The sequence below is a fragment of the Saccopteryx leptura genome, chromosome 2 (assembly GCF_036850995.1).
Source record: "Saccopteryx leptura isolate mSacLep1 chromosome 2, mSacLep1_pri_phased_curated, whole genome shotgun sequence".
Taxonomy (NCBI): Eukaryota; Metazoa; Chordata; class Mammalia; order Chiroptera; family Emballonuridae; genus Saccopteryx; species Saccopteryx leptura.
The window spans coordinates 22964151-22986242 of NC_089504.1; the positions used below are offsets into that span (position 1 = coordinate 22964151).

Sequence of the window (22092 nt, forward strand, 5' to 3'; positions counted from 1 at the left end):
CCACACAGCATGGACCGAGCAGGGATGGCTTCCTGCTCTGCCTGTGGGTCCGCCTTCCTTCCAGGAGCTGAGTGAGCGCTTAGTTCTGGTGTTACCCAGGGCAAGGGCGGTGAGAAATGCAATGGTTTTAAAAGGTTAACCAAGAGAACAGAGGAACTAGAGGTGTTAATCTCAGAGAAGAGCAAACAGGGAAATACCGTATTTTCCCATGTATAAGACTCTCCCGTATATAAGATGCACCTTAATTTTGGGGTCCAAAATTTGAAAAAAAAATGTATTACATAAAGTTATTAAACTCAAGTTTTATTCATCACAAAATTCATACAACTCGTCATCACCGTCAAAACTCCCATCCATTAGCTTGTCCTCATCTGTGTCCGATGACGATCACTGTCTTCATTTATTGCCTCGTCCTCAGTTCCATCTATGGCATTTGAAATGCCACAACCACTGTACAAGACACACCCAGTTTTTAGACCCCAAATTTTTTTGAGAAACTGTGCATCTTATACATGGGGAAAAACGGTAATTTAAAAGAGCCTGATGGTTCTCACACAGAAAAGAGTGAACAGTTAATCTCCCTCTGTGCTGAAAACAGGAAATGTGGGATAAAACCACCTACTTTACTGTGGCAACAAAATGCCACAAAGGAAAGTGCATTGCAGTGATGGCATGAAGGGCAGGGGCCCAAATTCTCAAGCAGGAAGGAGCACCTTCCCGTGGGGTGTGGCGTAGGGGCTTTCCAAACTACCTGCCCTCTCCTCGTCGTGACTGCAGCAACCTAACCATGGTCTTCCTCGGGTGTGCCCATGTGGACTCTTTCTGGACACCTCTTGGAAATTGTGTGAGGCTTTGCTGTAAGTGGGGGCTGTTCCTGGTGACCTCGTAAAGTCCCTGGCAATCCTACAGGATTTTTTTTTTTTTTTTTTTTTTTTTAGTAAGAGAGAGATTCTCTAACAACCTTAGTTGTTCATTGATTGCTTTCTCATATATGCCTTGATGGGGAGAGGAGCCCCAGCTGAGCCAGTGACCCCTTGCTCAGGCCAGCAACCTTGGGCTTCAAGCCAGTGACCTTTGGGCTCAAGCCAGTGACCATGGGGTCATATCTATGATCCCACACTTAAGCTGGTGAGCCCACGCTCAAGCCGGCAACCTTGGGGTTTTGAACCTGGATCTTCAGCATCCCAGGTTGATGCTCTATCCAATGTGCCACCACCTGGTCAGACATATCCTACAGGTTTAATACATAATCTGTGTGACCATACCCAGGTGACTTTGGAAGAAATTCCAGATTTAGCACATTTAACAAAAGCTACAGGGAGCTCTCACTTGGTCTTTTTTGTTTTTAATTGATTTGATAGAGTGAGGGAGAGAGAGATCGAGATCAATTTGTTCCATTTTTTATGCATTCACTGGTTGATTCTTGTACATACCCCGACTGGGGAGCAAACCTGCAACCTCTGTGTATTGGGATGATTCTCTAACCAACTGAGCTACCTGGCCAGCACTCTCCCTCTTGGCCTTAGATGCCTGATTGCCCAGTGGTTGGCTCGGGGCCCTTGTCTTTTCTTAGCTGCATTTATCCTATCCCCCTGAGTAACCATAGCCTGTCCTACTGAGGACTGTCTCCATGTTACCACCACAGTGTGCTCATAAGCTCTAGCCCTGTATTTCTTCACTTGATCATAGTCAAAAGCTGAGAAGCGGTCTCGTCTATTTCCAAAGGCCTGCTGGACAATTCCACGAGCGCTTCAAACTTCCCATGTCTAGGAATGAGCTGCTTCTGAACTTTCCCCCGAGACCTCGAGGAAAGGCATGACCACTGACTCAGCTGCCGAAACCCAAGGCCAGACTCCTTCCCCTCCCTTCTCTCCCGCCACATCCTGCTGCACCTCTGCCCCGAGGGCCTCTCCCGCCTGCCCCTCTTCTCCGTTCTCAGTGCACCCCTTGCCTCAGACCTCAGGCGCTTCTCACCTGGTTCTGGATGGCCTGTACTCATGCTCTTTTCCAATTCAAATTCCAGTGGGCTGTCGAAATTGTATTTCTAAAATACACCTCTGCTAAGCATCTTTAAATGACTTCTCTTTATTTCTACTAAGCAGTAACTCCGCAGTCCTCAGATCTGACCTCTGTGCACGCCTTTCCCTTGATGGTTGGCCGCTACCCGGCTGGACTCACCTTCCTGCCACACTGACCTCCTGCCCGCTCTCTCACCTCCTGCCCCTGCTCATCTCTCTCTGGGTGTTTGATAGGCTCGCCCTCCTGCCCGCCTTCGGGGGTTCTTCCTGCGCATGCCCACAGCAACTGTATAACTGTATCAGAGCGCTAAGCATCACACGTTTACAAAGCTGTCTGCACTCTAGACTCTGAGCTCCTGGAAAGCAGAAAGCAGGCCTTCCATGGCTGTTTCTCACAACCTCGCACAATGCCTGGTGCACGGAGGTGGCTAGTTAGTGTGTGTTGAATGGCGATGTATAAATAACTTATTCAATAGAGCTTTAAAACTTTTAAAAACTATCTAGGAAGGTCCACGTTTTTATTTATTCAAATTTGGACTGAGAATTTCTACCCCAAGGCTATATTCTAATTGGGTAAATAGAATCTCTTTTGGCCTCCTCATCCTTGATATCACCGTGGCAGGGGTTCAGGGCCAGAATGGGGCGATGTTCATATTCCTTCGCCTTCTCTCTTTCTCTGTCTGTAAATCTCATCTGCTTGATAGCATTGTTGAGAAGATTAAATGAGATTAAGCAGATACAGGACACATCGCGTACATTTGGTTAGTGCCCAGTACTTCTTAGCTGTGTCGCTCGTAAGGCAAATGGCAGCTTGGTGCGTGAACATAACTTGCGGTTAGATGCTAGAATGTCGATGTCCGACAATTAGCGTATTCTCCTCCCAGCGGAAAATCTATCTGGGGAATCTGATTGCTGGGGAGAGCAAAATAAGGACCGAGAGCTGTGTGATTATAAAGGTCTAGAAGGCTAATGTGCTGGTCTTCCCTACCAAGTGGGAACCTCGCTACCAAGTTAACCATAATGCCCCCAGCACCCACCCTCTGTCAGTGCTGGGGCGTCACTTCCTTTTTTTCTTCTAGTGAAATATATCTAATATAAAATATACCATTTTAACCATTGTTCAGGACACAATTTATTGGCATTAGGTACATTTACAATGTGAGTACCATTATCTATTTCTAAGATGTCTTCATCACTCCCATCAGAAACTCTGCTGACCGTGAAGCAATAACTCCACATTCTGTACCTATCCCCTCCATCCTTGGCAAGCTCTGCTCTACTTCCTGTCTCTCTGCATTTGCCTGGTGTAGATTTTTCATAGAAGTGGAATCATACACTATTTGTCCTTTTGTGTCTGGCTTACTTCACTGAGCATAGTGTTTTCAAGATCCATCCATGTTGTAGCCTGTATTGGAACACGCTCCTCACTTCTTACACAAGACCTTTCCTTTGGATGGCCCCTGGGGACCACTCCCGTTGTGTTTCTCCTTATTCTTATCATACGCTTTTCTTCTTTTCAACATGTGTTCAGAGCCTCCCCTGCCGGAAGTCGATTTTTTCACAGTGCGCGGAGGGCCTCTCCCACGCCTGAAGCTGAGGAAAGCCACGGAGAAGAATGGACCTATCAGGTCAGTAGTTGCCCAGTCATCCTCAGGGAGTGTTTTGGAATCTTTGGGTGGCAGCACTTGAATAATTAGGCACAGACTGGACCCTTAATTTCAACCAGCACCCTTCCAAACAAACAGAGAGACTTCTAAAGGATGAGGACCAGCATTGGGGCAGCTTAGCTGAAGAAATTAAGTCCGTTCCTTGGATCATTAGACAAGCATTGGTTGGGTGTCTGCGACATGCCAGGCATTATCCTTTGTGCTCGCATCTCCAAGTATACCTGTTAGTGACGGTGGGTCAGGACCATCGTTCCATTTACCAGAAGCAGACTCTGTTTCCCTCATTTAATCATGAGTGGCTTCTGAAAGGGTCGTTTGGATTATTCCTTTAATTCACTCATGTATGGAGTTATGGGCAAAGTACCACAAAGTTAACAGCTGCTTCTGGGATCCCAGGTAGTAGCAGGTTAGAATTAATTTACCTCAGGGGGAGGACTATGTTGTGCTCAATTACGCACTTTATTTACAAAGGTCATGGCAGGATTCCAGAAGCAGGATTATTCCTTTGTTTTAGAGAGAAGGTAGAGATGTGCTTGGAGAGATGAGCAGCTTGCTCACAGGACTAAGTCAGAGCGAGAGCAACAGGCTCGCCGTCCTTGACCTAACCCGCGTTGCCTTATTTCTCGATCGAGTCAGTCTACTGACCCTTCAGTACAATCCAGATAGAGTGGAGTGTGAGGTACTATAATGAAAGAACATCCGGAGATATAACTGTGTGTCCATTCATAATGAAACTTGGGCTTTATCTGTCTTTCCATTAGTTCAAGTTCAGTAAATGCTGAAAGGTCTTTCCAGGGATGGGCATTGCCTAACTTGTTCTGTTTCTCAACTCCTGACAAGTGACTGGAATGCACTACGATTCTGTTGCTATAAAGGGAACAGGAGCTGTGATAGCACTGCCTGACAGAGCTTGTAAGAGCGAATGGGATTTTTGGGCCAAATAATTGCATAATGCAAAAAGAAAGGCCAAATGACAGTCTACCCTTGTGGCTTGTGCAGGCCAGTGCCTCCAAAACAGGAAGTGGTGATCTGTGAGTCATTCAAGGGGTGGGGGCGGGGGGGGGGGGTGCAGTAATGAGAAAGAGGGGGAAGGTCCTCACAGAACAGTCATGTTCCAAACAGCCACAACTGCTTTCCTAACATCATCAAGGCTAATTACCAGCAGGCAAGGGGGTAGCTTCCTGGGCCTGCCTACTGGATCTGATTTGAGCTGGGGGGCAGCAGCTTTGCCCATGTGTGAGCCAGGCGTGAGTCTGCTCTGTGTACTGTTGATAAGGGGCAGTGGCTCGGGGCACATGGTGGAGCAGGGGCTCCGGGAGCGTGGTGATCTTGGGTGGATGCCACAGCCTGTTTCTGGGCTTTCTTGGTAGTGATGTCTCTCACACACCCCAGATTTCAGGACTCTCCCAGGCTACTGAGTCAGCAAGGCAAATTCTGAGTCAACTGCCGGAGGTTTGGATTCAGTAAGGTCTGGGACAGGGGCTAGAGATTCATATAATGATCAAGGAGCTCAGGTGACTATGATCATGCTAACTGGGGAGACTGCTTTCTGACATGTGAAAAGTGCCTTTAAATGGGCAGTGTTCAGAATCATAGTTCAAGTGAGCCTTGACTTTGCACTTGAACCAGCTGCATGGACAGATAAGAGGGATTTGAAGACACACTTATGGACAGGGTGGAGCTGCTGCAGCATTCACTTCCTTCCCTGCAGCTGTGGTTCGTAGGATATCTTCAAGTCCCCAGGAAAGCATGTTGTTACAGGTGTTCCCCTGTGGGCCGTGGGTGCTTAGGAAATGTTTACTGGTGGTGACAGTGACAATTCACTGCCCTGCAGGCTTTACTCTGTCCCTTTCATAGGAAACACTTTGCTGAAAGTGAACCCAGACTTTGTGGAAATCAGGGCCCTGAGGACACCTGTGATGTTTGGAATGCAGACCTTCCTAATCCAGCACCTTCTTTAGGGGAGGGCACCCTATTTTGTAACCTAGTGACTCACAGGCCTTTGGAAGCAGGAGATGGGGCACTAGGAATGTGGAGCAGGAAGTGAAGTGTGCATTTACTGGTGAACAGAATTATGTGGCCTGGTGAGTTTTGGAAATTACACTAATCATATCCAATGCATATTTTTCCTTTTTACTGAAAATTTAACTCAGGAAACATTAGCGGGGAGTCAATCACAGCCAAAGACCTGTGTAAGGACTTGCAAAGATACAAGAGGAAATCGTTCAAATCCCTGCGACCAAGCCTGATAGAGAAATCAGATGTTCAAGCAATTACTGTACCAGAGGCAGGGGATATGTACTAAGTCAGATGGTAACAAAAAGGAAGGCATGATTCATTCTCAGTGAACTTTTATTCTTAGACTTCCTTTCACTGACAGGTTTTCTATTTGGTGGCAATAAATAAGAAAACACATGACAAAATGACACCTGATTTGCTAATGTGTTTCTGTATCACAGTTAGAAAATAGTTTCACAATACACATGTGACATTTTGCCGTTCTGTGTCAGGATGTTGTCAGAGTAGATTAAGCCATGGTGACTTTGCACTCCCTGCTTCTCATTGATTTCACGTGAACTCTGGTATCAGCGTGTGAACCGGCAGGGAAGGCAAATCACATGGGTTCCTCCTTGGGTTGCCATATGACCTCCTGGAGTCTTTTTGTAGACTTAGTACATTAATGCTTGTGGGCAGTCAGCCTCCATGTGACTGCTAAGCCCTTTCCATAACTAGGCTTTACTCACCCGCATGCAAATTACTGATTAGATCTACTTTATGGCATGTATGCCCCGGGCAGCAATGCATACAACAGCTTCTCTCAGCTCAAGAGGATGCCTTTGGCATTGACGGGCAGCCAGAACTAGAAGATATCCCTCTTCTAGCGTCATGTAGCAGTAACACTGTGGGTTAAACCTGGAGTTCTTGACTGTTGACTCTGTGAGACAATCCAGCGGGGGGCAAGGGCTTTTTTTAGGGGGTCCAGTGTTGTTTCTCCAGTGCTTAGAAAAGTGCTTATCTTATTGCAACTGCTCAATGGATATGAATAAATGAATGAATGAATCCCCCAAGCAAGAGTCTGATGGACATTTTCTTTTTCCTTCCAGTTCATATCAGGTGTTAGTGGTTCCCCTGGTCCTCCAGAGCGCATTCTCTTGTGATTCTGAAGGGGCTGCCTCATTCTTTAGCAATGCTTCTGACGCTGATGGATATGTGGCTGCAGAACTGCTGGCCAGCGATGTTCCAGATGATGCCATGGAGATATCTGTTGGAGACAGGCTGTATTACGGGAAATACTATAACGCACCCTTGAAAATAGGGAATGATTATTGCATTATATTACGAATCACAAGTGAATGGAATAAGGTATATTTCTTTCAAAGCCCTTATGAACTCTGTTTTCTTCTTCATATGAATTTTGAATGTTTGAATTGTTGTTCTTCCAGTATTTGAGATGGACCCTGCATGTAATAACCCTAAGAATGTGTTGACTACTTTGCTTTTATAAAGGATATGGGCAGGTGAAACCTTTATGGAGGGTGACAGTCTGAGCTTCTGGGGGGACCTGGTTGGATCTGCATTTGGACTGACCTGGTTTCGGTTCTTAAAATTCACAGATGCCCCTCATTCTACTGCATCAAGGAAGCTCGAGGTGGAGAGGAGTTTCTAGATCTCTCTGTCATTTCCCTGTGCTCCTTCTTTCCAGCTGCTGCCCCCCTCATTCTCCCAGAAGCAGGAGGGTAGCAGATTCAGCTCAGTACTGGCCTGTTTTTCATCACTTCTGTGGCTACTGCATGGTCCCCACCCTCCTCTCCCCTGTCCTTAGAAAGGTACTGGTTCTCTCCTGAGACAAAAGACTGAATATTCATCACATAAAAACTAAACATAACGAGCTGGACAAACAGAATAGCAAGAGCAGGATCAGTCGGTCAGGAAAGGAAGATCTTCTGCAATAAGCATTTTGATGGTTGCCCTTGGAGAACTCGATACATTTTGTGTAAATTTGTGTGGGTTGGTCATTGAAACTGAAAGTCATAGTAATAGGAACATCTCTTGATTGATGAATTTGAGCCCTTTTGAGTGTAAGTTTCATCACATTTAAAACTGAGACACTCTTTTTTTTGGTTTGTTTGTTTTTGGCTTCGTCCAGTTTTTATTCTGAAAGTAAAGCTCTTTTTCATTAAAGCATAGTTGACATACAATATTGTATTAGTTTCAGGTGTATAGCACAGTGAGATTTCACATTTATTCGCCTTACACAACGATCACCAAAAAAGTCCACTACCCATCTATCATCATACAGAGTTACCGTGGAATTATTGACTGTGTTCCCAATGCTGCACTCGCCATCCCTTTGATTTATTTGTAACTGTAAATTTGTACCTCTTAATCCTCTTCACCCTGTTGCTCCTGAGGGTGCTAATCCCATCACAGGGACCCCACCCTCACGCCCTGATCTAAGTTTAATTATTTCTCAAAGGCCCTGCCCCCAAATATCATCACATTGGGGTTAGGGTTCCACATACAAATTTGGGGGACATAAACATGCAGTCTGTGACAGAGGGAATACAGTGGGAGGCTATGATAAAAATTGTAGTTTATGGGAAACTTCTCTGTGGGATCATCGTTGCCTCTTTTTCGTACAACTGAGTAGAACGTGTGTTTGTTTTTTGGGATGCACAGGAGAGGACGGGGCTTGGAAAAAATGTATATATATGTGGACTGGCACATGTGAATTGCAAGCCTTCCCCCATGGGTTTCAAATACATTAGTGTTACAGTCATGTTACAATCAGTAGTGATTTATTTATTTTTCTTTTTTAGACAGCTTTATTGAGATACAATTCATGTCCCATATAATGTTCCCATTTGAAGTATGCTATCTTGTGGTTTTTAGGGTATTCACAAGGTTTTGCAACCATTACCACCATCTAATTCCAGAACATTGTAGTAGTGGTTTATGTGTAATATTTATAATTGTGGCACATGCAAATCACCATCTTAATAAAATTTAAGGGTACAGTTTAGTAGTATTAAGGTACATTTACATTGCTAAGCAACCAATCTCCAGGACTCTCTTTATCTTGCAAAACGGAAACTCTACAGCCTTTAAAAAACAACCTCCCCTCCCCAACAACGCCTAGCAATTACCCCTCTGTTGACTTCTCTAGGTACCTCATAGAAGTGGACTCCTACAGGATTTTTCCTTTTGTGATTGTTATATTTCACTTAGCATAATGTCCTCAAGGTTCGTCCATGTTGTAGCATGCGTCAGAATTCCCCTCCGATTTAAGGTTGAATAATATTTTATCATATGTGTACACCACATTTTGTTTGTTCATTCATCTGCGGATGGATGCTTGGGCCGCTCCCATTTTTGGCTCTGACAAATAATGCTGCTATGAACAGGGGTGTACAAATATCTCTTTGAGCTCCTGCTTTCAAAATATTGTGGTATAAACCCACAAGCGGAATGATTGCCTCATGTGATAATCCCATTTTTAATTTTTTTTTTAAGAACTGCCATGCTGTGTACCGGAACAGCTGCATCATTCTACGGTCCAGGCATTCACAGGGCTTTCATTTCCTCCACATCCTCTCTAACACTTGCTGTGTTCTGTTTTGGTTATGGCCACCCTAATGGATGCGAGGTGGTACCTCACTGTGGCTTTGGTTTGCGTTTCCCTCATGACTAGTGATGTTAAGCATCTTTAAATGTGCTTTTCACAATGTGTATGTCTTCTTTGGAACAATGGTTTTTTAAGTCCTTTGCCTGTTTTTTAATTGAGTTACTAATTGTTGTTGAGTTTAGGAGTTCTATTCTGGATATGAATCCCTTATGAGATACATGACTTGCAGACATTTTTCTTCTATTCTGTAGATTGGATTATTTCTGTGTTAATAGTGTCCCTTGGTACACAGAAATTCTTAATTTTGATGAAGTACAATTTGTCTGTTTTTTTCTTTTGTTGTCTGTGGCTTTGGTGTCATAGCCAAGAAATCACAGCCAAATTCAATTTCATGAAGTTTTTCTTCTGTGTTTTCTTCTGGCAAAATCCCAATGTTTTGATTACTGTAGCTTTATAAGTAAAATTTGAAATCAGGAAGTGTGAGTTTGCCAATTCGTTTATCCCTGCATATCTATCCCAATAAATAGTATCATCATGTTCCCAGTTGCTAGGACAGAAATCTGGGAATAATTCTTGTCTTCTCCCTTTTTCTTCTTGTCCAGTCCATCATCAAATTAGATCAAGTCTAGCACCTTAATACTGTTTAAAATCATCCTTTCCTTTCTTTCTTTTTTTTCTTTTTTATTTATTTATTTATTTTTTCAAACAGAGAGAGGGAAAGATAGGGACAGATAGACAGGAAAGGAGAGAGATGAGAAACATCAATTCTTCGTTGCGGTTCCTTAGTTGTCCATTGATTGATTTCTCATATGTGCCTTGACCAGAGGGCTACAGCAGACTGAGTGACCCCTTGCTCAAGCCAGTGACCTTGGGCTCAAGCTGGTGAGCCCTGCCCAAACCCAATGAGCCCATGCTCAAGCTGGCGAGCTCGGGTCTCTAACCTGAGTCCTTCCGCATCCCAGTCCAACTCTCTATCCGCTGCGCCACCGCCTGGTCAGGCTTTTCTTTCTTCATTAGCATTGTTTAGCCTTCGACATCTCTTACCTGAAACCAGTTTCCCGTCTCATCTTCCTGTGTCGGATTCTGCCTGTCTCCTTTCTCCACCCTACTGCCAGAATGAGTTTTATAAAATGCAGATCTCATCAAGGCACTTCATTTTAATGAGCTCCCTTCTTCACCTGGCCCTGCCAATTTCTCTTTTAATACACTCAGTTCCTTAGTAACTGCCTTGCTACTTGCAATCTTTTTTTAATTCTCCAGTGTTTTGAAATATGTCCTTCACTGGTTACTCTTGCATGCTATCTTTCATGAGCTGGACTTAGCATTAGGCAACATTTAGTCACGTTCAAAACCTTACGGCCATTTGAAGCTTTTCCCAGAATTTTTCACTGTAAATATTTTTTTTGTCAATTTTTAATAAAATAAAAACCAGAATGCCCAAGGTTGTCTCTTGAAAGAGAATCTCCAATGAAGTTGGAGGGATCTTTCTCTAATCCTTGCTGTTGCGTTTTCTCTGGGGACTCTTTTCCTGAGTTTTATTATAGACAATGTCAGCATTCCTAACAGACAAATATGTATAAGATAACAGTGGGGAAGAGGAGAAGGTATTTCATTCCAATGAGTGTGTGGGTCCCTTCTACTGTGAATGAGCTGTCCATGTTTTTTTTTTTGCTTTCTTCCTGGTTCTTGGTTACATTTTGGGTAGACGTGGTTGCCAGATAAGTGTCATCTAGATAGGAGACGTATTATTATACGCCAGGAGTTCCCATAGCTTGGCCTATCATGTGCATCAGAACTTCTCGCTGAACCTGGATGTGACCTCAGAATCTTTTCAACATCGCTCCTCAGGCAGCCAAGGCCAGGTGTTCAGAGCTGGCACGGGAAGTGAAACTCATTGCCATGCCTGTTGTTTACCCACAGTGTGTGCTTTCTGAGATCTCTGGAAAGCTATAGAAGTGATCCCTGGGTCACTGGATCTTGATCGTCCACTGAACACTTGGTGATCGTATGGCTAAGCTGCCATATGCTAGAGGTAGCTGGGACTTCAGAGATGGCGTAGTCCAAATGAAGAGCTAACGCCCTGAAATGTGGAGGGATAAAGGGAACATGTGCCGTCTAGTTAAACACGTTGCTGTGTTTTCCTTTCCAGGTGCGAAGATGCTCCTGTGCAGTTTGGGCTCAGGTGAAAGGTAAAACCATTTTCTGCCTAAAGTGCTGTCCTCATTTCTATGTGCAGTCAGCAGCGTCAAGTGTACGCTAATGAGATTTCGTTTGAAATTGTTGCAAGTGACAGAAACCCATCTCATGTCACTTAAGCAACAAGCCATAGCTAAAAAGGATGGGGTTTAGGGACTGGCAGCTTATGGAATTCCAACAAGAGCAGCATCCCCAGCACCCCAGGAACTGGGACTTGGGACTGGACCTCATGAATGGGATTCTCCCTTTCTGTCTCTTGCCTCTGCTCTAAGTGTGAGTTGGCCTCACGCTCTTTGACTAGAAGCCGTGCGGTGAGGAGGGATGGGCACCAGCTGCCCTGGCTTAGCAACTTCAGTAGGAGCAGAAAGTTTGTCAGTTCAGGGAGAGTCTCTCCTCCCAAGTTCTGTGACTACCTGTTGGGTTAGTCACTGTTAATAGGATATGGGGTACTCTGATCAGCCTACCTTGGGTTTGGGGCTTCCTCATGTGGCTGGTTGGGGGCAGATCAATGTGTGTGGTAGCCCCACTGGGGTTGCAGACCGAGGGACATGATCCCCATCAGGAAAAAGAGGCACAGAAAATTCTGTTGGCCAACCAAAACCAAAGGCTGCAACTGTCCTCTGCTTTCAGCCATTTGGCTGCTTAGCATGCACACATACAACCACACACACTACTAAGAAAGACACCCTCCAGTAAGGAAATGCGATATCCTCCATATAACGCTGGTGGAAGATAACCCAAAGGTAGGTCTGTTACTGCATCCAGCTCCCGACCAAGATTCCTGGGCGGTCCATTCCTCTTGATCAAATCCAGATGTGCCTTCTCACGATCCATTTAGCAATCTGTGACTAAATGGCAAGTTCAACCCTTTTCAGACCACAGTATTTAATAGGAAAGGAAAAAACCAATAAGTACTTTTACTTAGAAAGGAGGGAAAGATAAGGTACTGTGCAGTGGTCAGGGGGCTCATGGCAATGGCCTCCTCATGCTGGACAGGAAAATCAAGCCATCCCTGCCCTGGCAGCAGAGTGGGTCACTTGATCAGTCAGTTGGGCCGCCCCAGTCTTTTCCTGGGTCTGCCTGATGGGAGAGTAGCCTCGTCCAGTTCCTCCAAAGCCATCCCTAGGAGATGCAGCTTGCTGGGAAGATCTCCGCTGTGTGCTCACCAGTTTAAACCTTCTGCTTCCCACGCGCAGCTCTCCGGGAGGGGAATTGCCTTGGGGATTGAGCAATGACAGGTCATTGTTTGCCAGGCTGGGATTTCCCTGGCAGTACATTCATTCCTTCAAACCAACAGGCAGTCAGCCAGTGGATTTGCTTCCCGTTAGTTTATAGCTAATACCAGAAATCTTGTCAAGTTTATGACCGTTGAATCTGGACCTTTTCCTTGTGGTTTAGGAGTCCTAGCAACAGCCTGAGGAATTCTGCCCTTAGCCCTCAGTATCACTTTAACCCTTACATCCTGTTCCTGACCCCGGAGCAGCATAACTGCTAGCACCTCACTCCCAGGAGGATTCCGGTGGATGGCTCTTTACAACCTGGGGTGGGGGGTGCATTACCCTGTCAGTAGAGAGTACGTAGCAGGAAATGTTTGAGAGGGACCTGGGGACTCAGTCTTCCTTCATCTGTCTGCTTATCCCCTAATCTCACTTCCCCTCTTTTTATCCCTACTTACCCCTATTTCAACAAGGGGAGAGGGCTTGGTTTTTCAGTTGGGAAGACATAGGACCTGACCATCAGCCATCTTGGAGTATGAATTGTTAGAGAATGAGGGCTTCTCTCCTCTCTCATCTCCAGCTTTATTGAGCTAGAACTGGCATATAATTGGCATGACATTGTATAAGTTTAAGGTATATTAATGTGATTATTTTATACACACACACACACACACACACGTGTGCGTGCGCACACACACACATTATTACCCTAGTAAGGTTACTTAGCACTTGGATTATCTCATATTTATTTATATATATTTGTGTGTGTGAGAGAGAGAAAACATTTAAGATCTACTGCCCTAGCAACTTTCTAGTTTATAACACTGTGTTACTAGCTGTAGTCACCAGGTTAGATCCAAAGAACTTTCTCATCTTTTAACTGGAAATTTGTACCCTTACATCGACATTTCCCCCTGCCCCCACCCCCTGGCAACTACCATTCTATTCTCTATTTTGATGAGTTCAGCTTTGTTAGATCTGGCATATAAGTGAAATCATACAGTATTTCTTTTTTTTTTTTTTTTTGTCTGACTTATTTCATGCCGCATAGTAAGGGAGGGCCTCTCTTAACAAAGATGTGTGCTGTTACATTGCTATGTGCAGGGAGGCTAAGCTCACTTTCTTGGAGTTTAAATCAAGGTCACAAGAAACAACCACACATTCCAACACTGGGAAATTTCTCTCCAGTCTACTCCCAAAAGCTCTAAAAGGCCGGAACGGAGCTGCCCCAAGGCAAGGAGGTGCTTTTTTTATTTTCTATTTTCAGAAGAATGGAGATGTGCGAGTATCCCAGACGGACACAGAAACCATAGCTTCCAGCTCCCACTGCTTTCAGCCTCTGTTTGGTACGACTGGCAGACACTCAAACCGGGTGGAAGAAATGGCCATAGAGCTGGCTGACTTCTACCATATTAATTTAAACAGGAAGGATTTTGCTTTGGAAACTTCTAAGTGGTATTTGGCACTGCCTTTCCCCGCCACTCTCAAATTCAGAACCAACATCGAGAGCGAGTGTGAACCTTTGCATTCAAATTACTGGAAAGCTCTGGAGGAAATAGAACACCCATGGTTATGTTGAAATTCTGAAGGGCATGCTAGCATATATTTTTCGGTATACATAATTAACCTGTGTTGTGCACTAACCTCTGGCAGTCTCTTTTGTGAAAAGGAGAAATTGTTCTACTTCCTCATGCCAAGCAACAGCCCCATTCTTGCCTTTGCCCGGTCATGAATTTTGATATTTATCTTTTGCAAATTGCCTGTAAAAGGGCTTTGTGATGACTACCAGGAAACCAGCAGCTGGGTCTATGGGGACTGCAAAGGCCTGGGCTTTCTTGCCTGAGATCTGCTACTAATCAGCTGAGTGTCTTTGAAACCATATTTAACTTGGCTGATTTGCCATGGCCTCTTTCCGAGATCTCTGAGATCCCGTCCAGACACAAAGTACGCGTCTGATTTCTTGAGCCACAAAGCGAGGTCATTTGATATATGTGAAATGATAATAAACTGTGATCTGGGAACATTCTTCGGTTATAGGCAAAAACCTCTGAGTCAGTGACTTCTCCTCCTTCTCCTCGAGCCCACATTTTGCACTGTGGGAATGCCTCTGATTTTCACTTGTGTCCAGGTCCTGAGCACAGGCCCGGCTGTTTGTAGCGCGGATGACTGCAGAGCCTCCCGTCTCACTTCCCGTCCCCAGGGTTCAGGGTTTTCCTCTTCACTCCGGCCTGCATGCCACCACCCGACTCACATTTTGAGACTGCGGCGCCGGTTTTATTATTTCCCCTGCAAGTTTCCCGTAACTCTCCATTACTTTGAAGTCTTGTTTCCAAGGCCTCAGTGTGACACCAACACACCTTCTCATTGCATCTCTCATTCTTCTCCATGCAAACTTACCGTACATACCAGCTCTTCGCAGGTGTGGCCCCTGCCCTCTCTCCTCAACGTCTTAGCTCAGACGATTACACGCTCACGCCACCTGGGTCACCCTATCTCCTTCCAGCAATCTCTGCTTGTTACAATCCCACCTGTTCTTCAAGATTAAAATCAAGCACCACCTCCTTCCTGAAGCCTTTTTTAATTTGCTGGACAGGACAGGATGTCTATCTCTTCCTCTCGTTAGCTATTGTGCCATACTTGAGAGCAACTAGTGCACTCGTCTTTTCTTAGTGGGTCTCATACCCTGGAGGGACAGCATTTGAAGTGCTGGAGCAGTGCCTGCCTGGCGCCTGTCAGGTGCTGAGTCGCAGTTTATGGAATCAGGCTGAATGATTACCAGGGAGCCAGAAGTACAGTTTGATGAAAGATGAAGCATATAGGTGCATACTTACCAAATTAAATAATCCAGAGAAGATTTACATCAAGATTTAAACCTATTGTGTGCGTATATGTGTGTGTGCTATGCGTATGTGTGTATACACACACAAACACACACACACATTTAAAGCCTTCACAGTTGTGGTAGGCAGAGTTCTGAGATGTCCTCACACATTCCTGGCCCCTGGTGTACACCTACCTTCCCTCATTTATTCAAAAGCTATTCTAGGTGTTGCTGTGAACAAATTTGAAGATGTAATTAAGGTCCCAAATAGGGAAGTTATGACAGGTGGACCTGTCCTAATCTCACAAGCCTCTTAAATGAGTCTAGAGGTCAGAGATAGGGGAAACTACTAGAGCTAACTATCATTTTTCAAGCAAAAACTCCCAAGTGATGTCAGGATGACTTCTTCCTCAATGCAAAGGAAAATTGCCCATTAAAGTCTAGCAAGTATAGTTGACTTGAGAGAGGACCAACAAAAGCAGCAAGTACGCTGCATTTGTATGCTCAGCAAGATCAGTATTTCCATCCCTTGTAACTGGAATGTGGCCCGGTTATATGATCCCTTTCTAGAAATATCCTGGAATCGTGTTTTCCTGAGGCCCCTACATCTTCGGGGTCAAGCCAGGGAGCAGGAGGCACTCTGGGCATCTTGGGGAATAGTTTGTTCAGTGGATCCAAACTCTGGGTTAAAATGGTATGAGCACAGGTGGATGTGCGCCCCCAGGGAGGGCTGGGATCTCGTTACTGTGAGCTCAGCGTGTGGTTTGCTCCCGCAGGCTCGTCGCTCGCGTGGCGGCACGTGGTCGGCGTTGGGCTGGGCTCCATGGCTGTGGTGATTGTCCTGGCGTTCCTGTCCTTCTTAGCAGTGTGGTATGTGAGACTGCCTTGGAGAAATTAGTGGAGCTGAAGGAGGGTGGGTTTGGAGTCCTGAAGGGGCTGGGATTGAGGAGGGTCAAGGACATATGGGTGGAGGTCGTCCCGGGCTCAGCAAGACACTGAGCAGGCAAAAGGCTTGAGTAACTCTGCCCCTTCGGGAAAGGGGATGCCTTCCTGTCTCAGAAGAGCAAGGTCGGTGATGCTGCCCTGGCCACTTGTAGAGGGATGGCCGATCTCCCATGCAGCGACTCATGACTGTGTGTGCGCTGCTCACAGGGATGCACTGTGGGAAAACCAGTGTGTGTCAATGACCTCTCTCTTCCTCCTCCATGTCTAGATTGCAGATGAGCGCTGCATGGGGAGACGGCACTGCTGCTGGGGCAGATGTTATGACAGCTTCTCAGGTGCCTGCACAGAGCACCTTTCATCCAGGTGTGTGGCTTCTTTCCAGGTGTGCAGGGGAGCCTGCAGCCTTTCTCCATTCCCAGCCTGGCTCTGTTCCTGGATTCAAGATGGTGACTATCTCTGTGGAACCCCTCCCCAAAGGAGGAAACTCAGGAATTGCCGACGTCTTCCCTGCTACACAACCAGTTCTGTGTCTATGAACTTGGGACCTTTGATATACAATGGAATATTGACCACAGATCACGTGGGCTGGGCCTGCGTCTTCCTCTGAGTGATGCCTGGGAGACATCTTCTCTAGACATCGAATGCAAGAAGGTCTCTGCGTTTTCTTGTGTATCATCTCTGTTAATTATTTCGGCATCCATTCTTTTACAATAAGCAATGAGATGGACTTAAGTTTGGGTTAAAATTTAACTTTATGAAGGAGGTCATTGAAAAGGATGGAGATCATTGACATAGGCAAATTTGTCAAACACTTTAGTTTTCTATGATTAATTGACTTCTAATTAGGAAGTATGCTAGCCTGGCCACTCCAATAAGTTCCATACAGTTCCATCAGTCTTCTGTATTCAAAAGCCTTAAGTGTTCTTTCCAGTAACAATATTCTGTGAATTTAGACAGTTCTTCTCTTGCATATGAATGTTTATAGCACCCTTGATTAGTTTTCTCTTTTTAATTAACGAGGGTCTTGTGACAGCACTCAGTGTCTCCCTTCAGCTGCATTGGCTGGGTAGTAACATGGGGTTGAAACAGTGTCACGACCAGAATCCATGTGTTACAGGGAAGGGGGTACACTGTGGGTGACATGATCATCCCTTTTATCTATAACCTCAGTAACTGTGACTGCTACTCTCTCATGAACCGTGACACATTAGATGTAAGCAGTCCTGGGACGGTGTGTAGAGGTGAGCACCAAGATCCAGTCTTGAGTTCCCTTCTAGGCTAGGAATCCAAATTGGGGGGTTGCTCAGATACAGAGCATATTGTGTGTGTGAGTGTGTGCACCCATAGTTTTTACTTATCTCCACCATAGTTTTTGTTTGTATGTGTTCTTTTATTTCATTCTGAACAACAGTTCTGTGTGGTGGGAATGTTAGGGGTTATTTTAGAATTGAGAAACTAGTTCAGATAGACACATGACTTGAATTGTGGGGCCACGTCTTCTGATTGCAAGTCTAGTTTTTATTTCTGGAATTTGATGGGCCTTGAGCTAATCTTTGGAATGCCTTTTGGGGAGATATCCAAACTATCTGCCTGTCTATCTATCAATCTAACTAATTTAACTAGTTCCTTTATTAAACCACATGTGTCTTTTCTGGGGGGTGAGGGAGAGCGATGAGAAGCATCAGCTTGTAGCTGCTTCACTTTTAGTTGTCTATTGATTGCTTCTCATATGTGCCTGACTGGGGTGGGGGTCAGGGATGGCTCAAACCGAGTCAGTGACCCCTTGCTCAAGCCAGTGACCTCGGGTTTATGGCAGCAACCTTGGGCTTTAAGCCAGTGACCTTGGGCTTAAGCCAACAACCTTTGGGCTTTAAACCTGTGAAGCCAGTGACCTTTGGGCTTAAGCCAGTGATCTTGGGATCATGCCGATGGTCCTGCACCAAAGCTGGCTACCCCGCACTAAAACCAGCTACCCTATGCTCAAGCCGGCAAGGCTGTGCTCAAGCCAGTGAACCCACGCTCTAGCCAGTGACTTCCGGGTTTCAAATGGGGCCCCTCAACATCCGGGACCGACGCTCAATCCACTGCACCACCGCTAGTCAGGCACATGTGTCTTTTTATACCTATCTTTTTCACTATAAGGTACTCCCTGCCCATCACTTCTAGAAGGAGCCACAAACAACCCAACAAATACATGGAGGTTAATTAGGGGAAACAGGTAATAGTCCACCTCTGACTCAAGACCTGATCTTATGGTTAGGCACTTGATAAGGCCAGAGGACAAGTGATTATCTTGAAATTCCACATTAGCTCGGAATAAAGTTAATTTTAAAGAAAGTAAATAAGAATTCTCAGCTCTCCCTTTTTACTGCTGAGCTCACATTCTGATTTTCTAAACCTTTTGTTTTTCCATTCTGTTCATCTAATAGGAAACCAGTGGTAGTAGTAGGCAATCAAGTAATGTTTTAAGGACCCTTTGCCCAGCCCAACCCTTGTTGGTGAAACTGAAGTGCCTGATTTTGAAGGAGTGAGGGTTTGGCTTTTTCTGTGCGCAAGTCGGTGGGCTGGTGGTACAGTGAAACAAGTCAGTTTAAAAAGGAGTGTATGGCCCTGGCCGGTTGGCTCAGCGGTAGAGCGTCAGCCTGGCATGCGGGGGACCCGGGTTCGATTCCTGGCCAGGGCACACAGGAGAAGCGCCCATTTGCTTCTCCATCCCCACCCCCTCCTTCCTCTCTCTCTCTTCCCCTCCCGCAGCCAAGGCTCCATTGGAGCAAAGATGGCCCGGGCGCTGGGGATGGCTCCTTGGCCTCTGCCCCAGGCGCTAGAGTGGCTCTGGTCGCGGCAGAGCGACGCCCCCTGGTGGGCAGAGCATCGCCCCTGGTGGGCGTGCCGGGTGGATCCCGGTCAGGCGCATGCGGGAGTCTGTCTAACTGTCTCTCCCCGTTTCCAGCTTCAGAAAAAGTACAGACCTGTGGTGGCGCAGTGGATAAAGCGTCGACCTGGAAATGCTGAGGTCGCCGGTTCGAAACCCTGGGCTTGCCTGGTCAAGGCACATATGGGAGTTGATGATTCCAGCTCCTTCCCCCTTCTCTCTCTGTCTCTTCTCTCTCTCTCTCTCTCTCTCTCTCTGTCTCTTCCTCTCCTCTCTAAAATGAATAAATAAAAAATTAAAAAAAAAAAACCTTGGCAAGAAAAAGTACAAATAAATAAATAAATAAATAAAAATAAAAAGGAGTGTATGCTCATTGATTTAGAGAGAAAGAATGAATCAGTGTGGTGACGTGCCAGTGCATCCTATCTCTGCTTCTTTGGTGCACCTTTTATCTTTTATTCCTTTCTTTGTTGCCTTCTTTCTTTCTTTCCTTTTTTTTTTCTTTTTTTACCAAAATGGAGTCAATCTATACATGTAATTTTGTAATATGTTTCTTTCATTCATCAACATATCCTGGACACATTTTTTCATGTTAACAATGATTGCATTAAAAATTTGTACCGTAATATTTATTTAACTAGCATTCTATTGTACATTTAGGGTGTTCCCAGATCACTCTCCTTATACAAATCTGCATAGTTGTATGCAATTATTACTCAGGTTAAATTCTTAGAAGTAAAATTGTACTGAAAACCATTATTTCCATTTTATATTTACAACATATTGTCAGAGGAGTCTCACAGGAAGTTTATACAGGTTTATGCTCTCACCTGCACACAACTGGGTATTATTGACATCTTTGATCTTCATTAATCTGATAGGTGACAAATGATGCTTCAGTGTCTTATTTACATTTCTCTGACTAGTTTGCATATTGATTGGTTAGTTCTAATTCTGCCTTGGCGAATTGCCTTTTTTTCTCAGTATTTGGTGTGTTTGTCTTTTTTATTTTTTTCTTCTTTTTTTTCAAGTGAGAGGAGAAGAGACAGAGACTCTCTCATGAACCTCAACTGGGATCCACCTGGCAACCCCGTCTGGGGCCGATGCTTTGCCCATCTGGGGCCATGTATGGAACTAAACTATTTTTAGCATCTGAGGTGGAGGCTCCAAGGAGCTATCCTCAGTGCCCAGAGCCTATGCACTCGAACCATTTGAGCCATGGCTGTGGGAGGGGAAGAGAGAGAGAGAGAGAGAGAGAGAAAGTGGAGGAGGAAGAGTGGAGAAGCAGATGGGTGCTTCTCCTGTGTGCCCTGATTGGGAATTGAACCTGGGACATCCACACCCTGGGCTGACGCTCTACCACTGAGCCAACTGGCCATGGCCACGTTTGTCTTTTATTGGTTTAAAAAGGTTTGTTTTTTTTTTTTTTTACAGAGACAGAGTCAGAGAGAGGGATAGACAGGGACAGACAGACAGGAACGGAGAGAGACGAGAAGCATCAATCATTAGTTTTTTGTTGCAACACCCTAGTTGTTCACTGACTGCTCCCTCACATGTGCCTTAACCGTGGGCCCTCAGCAGACTGAGCAACCCTCTGGTCAAGCCAGCGACCTTGGGTCCAAGATGGCAAGCTTTGCTCAAACCAGATGAGCCTGCGCTCAAGCTGGCGACCTCGGGGTCTCGAACCTGGGTCCTCCGCATCCCAGTCCGACGCTCTATCCACTGCACCACCGCCTGGTCAGGCAAGGCTCTTTTTAACATAGTAATTTTTACTCATAGCTGTCATGTATTTTGTAAACAAATTTTCTAGGTTATCATTCCCCTTGACCTTGTTTGTGTCATATCTTGCCACATAAAAAATTTTAATTTGTACAGTCAAGTTTACCAGTCTTTTTTCTGATGTATTTTGCCTTTGGTGCCTGCTCAGAACTTCTAATCTCAAGATAAGAAATACAGTGCAGCAACTTTTTAAAAAAAATTTAAATCTTTAATCTACCTGAAACTTATTTTAGTATATGGAGTAAAGTTGGGGGGAATTTTTATTTTTATTTTTTTGCTAAATGGGTGGGCCAGTTATCCTATTAATATTCATTGTCTGTTCGTTTTTCCCCTAGTGATTTGAATCATATGCTGAATTATATGCTAAAATCTGTTTCTGAACTTCCTTTTTTGTTCTGCTGGTCTATTTCTGTGCCAGTACCACCTGCTGTAACTGCGAAACAGGTTTCTTATACCAAGTAGAAGTAAGTTACCACTTTTTTTTCCTGTTAATTCCCAGAGTGTTCTCCGCTTTTATTATGTATTTATTCATGTCTACATATTTATTATACATACACCAAACAATTATTTAGTCAAGTTCTCCTCAAAAATCTTAATATTTTTCTTGGGGAGGTATAAAATACAGTGTTCCTATCCAAAAACATGACATGTGTCCCCATTTAATTTCTGTGTGTGTGTGTATGTGTCTAGAGTATTCTGGTCTTCAACTTACAAAGTAATTTATGCTGACTTTTTGTTGTGCATGTGTAGATATTTTGTAGTTCGTTATATATATGTTGTTATCTTGAGTCACTTCCTTGGCTTCTGCCCCTGGAAGGGGCAGCCTCCTGGTGCTGCCTTTACTGGCGTTTTCTTCCAAGATGGCCGTTTGTAGGGAGAGGTCACATCTAGACGGCTCCTCTAGCCGTATTACTTTCCAGGGTATCCACCTGACCCACGGAGACGCCCAGA

General features: G+C 45.0%; 1 protein-coding gene across 3 annotated transcripts in view; it reads left to right on the plus strand.

Moving 5' to 3' along the window:
• SUSD1 (sushi domain containing 1) overlaps nt 1-19091 on the plus strand; it is a 110446-nt gene extending 91355 nt beyond the window's left edge. For all 3 annotated transcript variants that reach the window (XM_066367430.1, XM_066367432.1, XM_066367431.1), the window contains 5 exons: nt 3550-3646; nt 6790-7048; nt 11461-11500; nt 16322-16415; nt 16759-19091. In XM_066367430.1, the coding sequence (XP_066223527.1) occupies nt 3550-3646; nt 6790-7048; nt 11461-11500; nt 16322-16415; nt 16759 (491 nt within the window). In that variant the 3' untranslated portion in view covers nt 16760-19091. The remainder of the gene's footprint in view (nt 1-3549; nt 3647-6789; nt 7049-11460; nt 11501-16321; nt 16416-16758) is intronic.
• Nucleotides 19092-22092: the final 3001 nt, after the last annotated feature.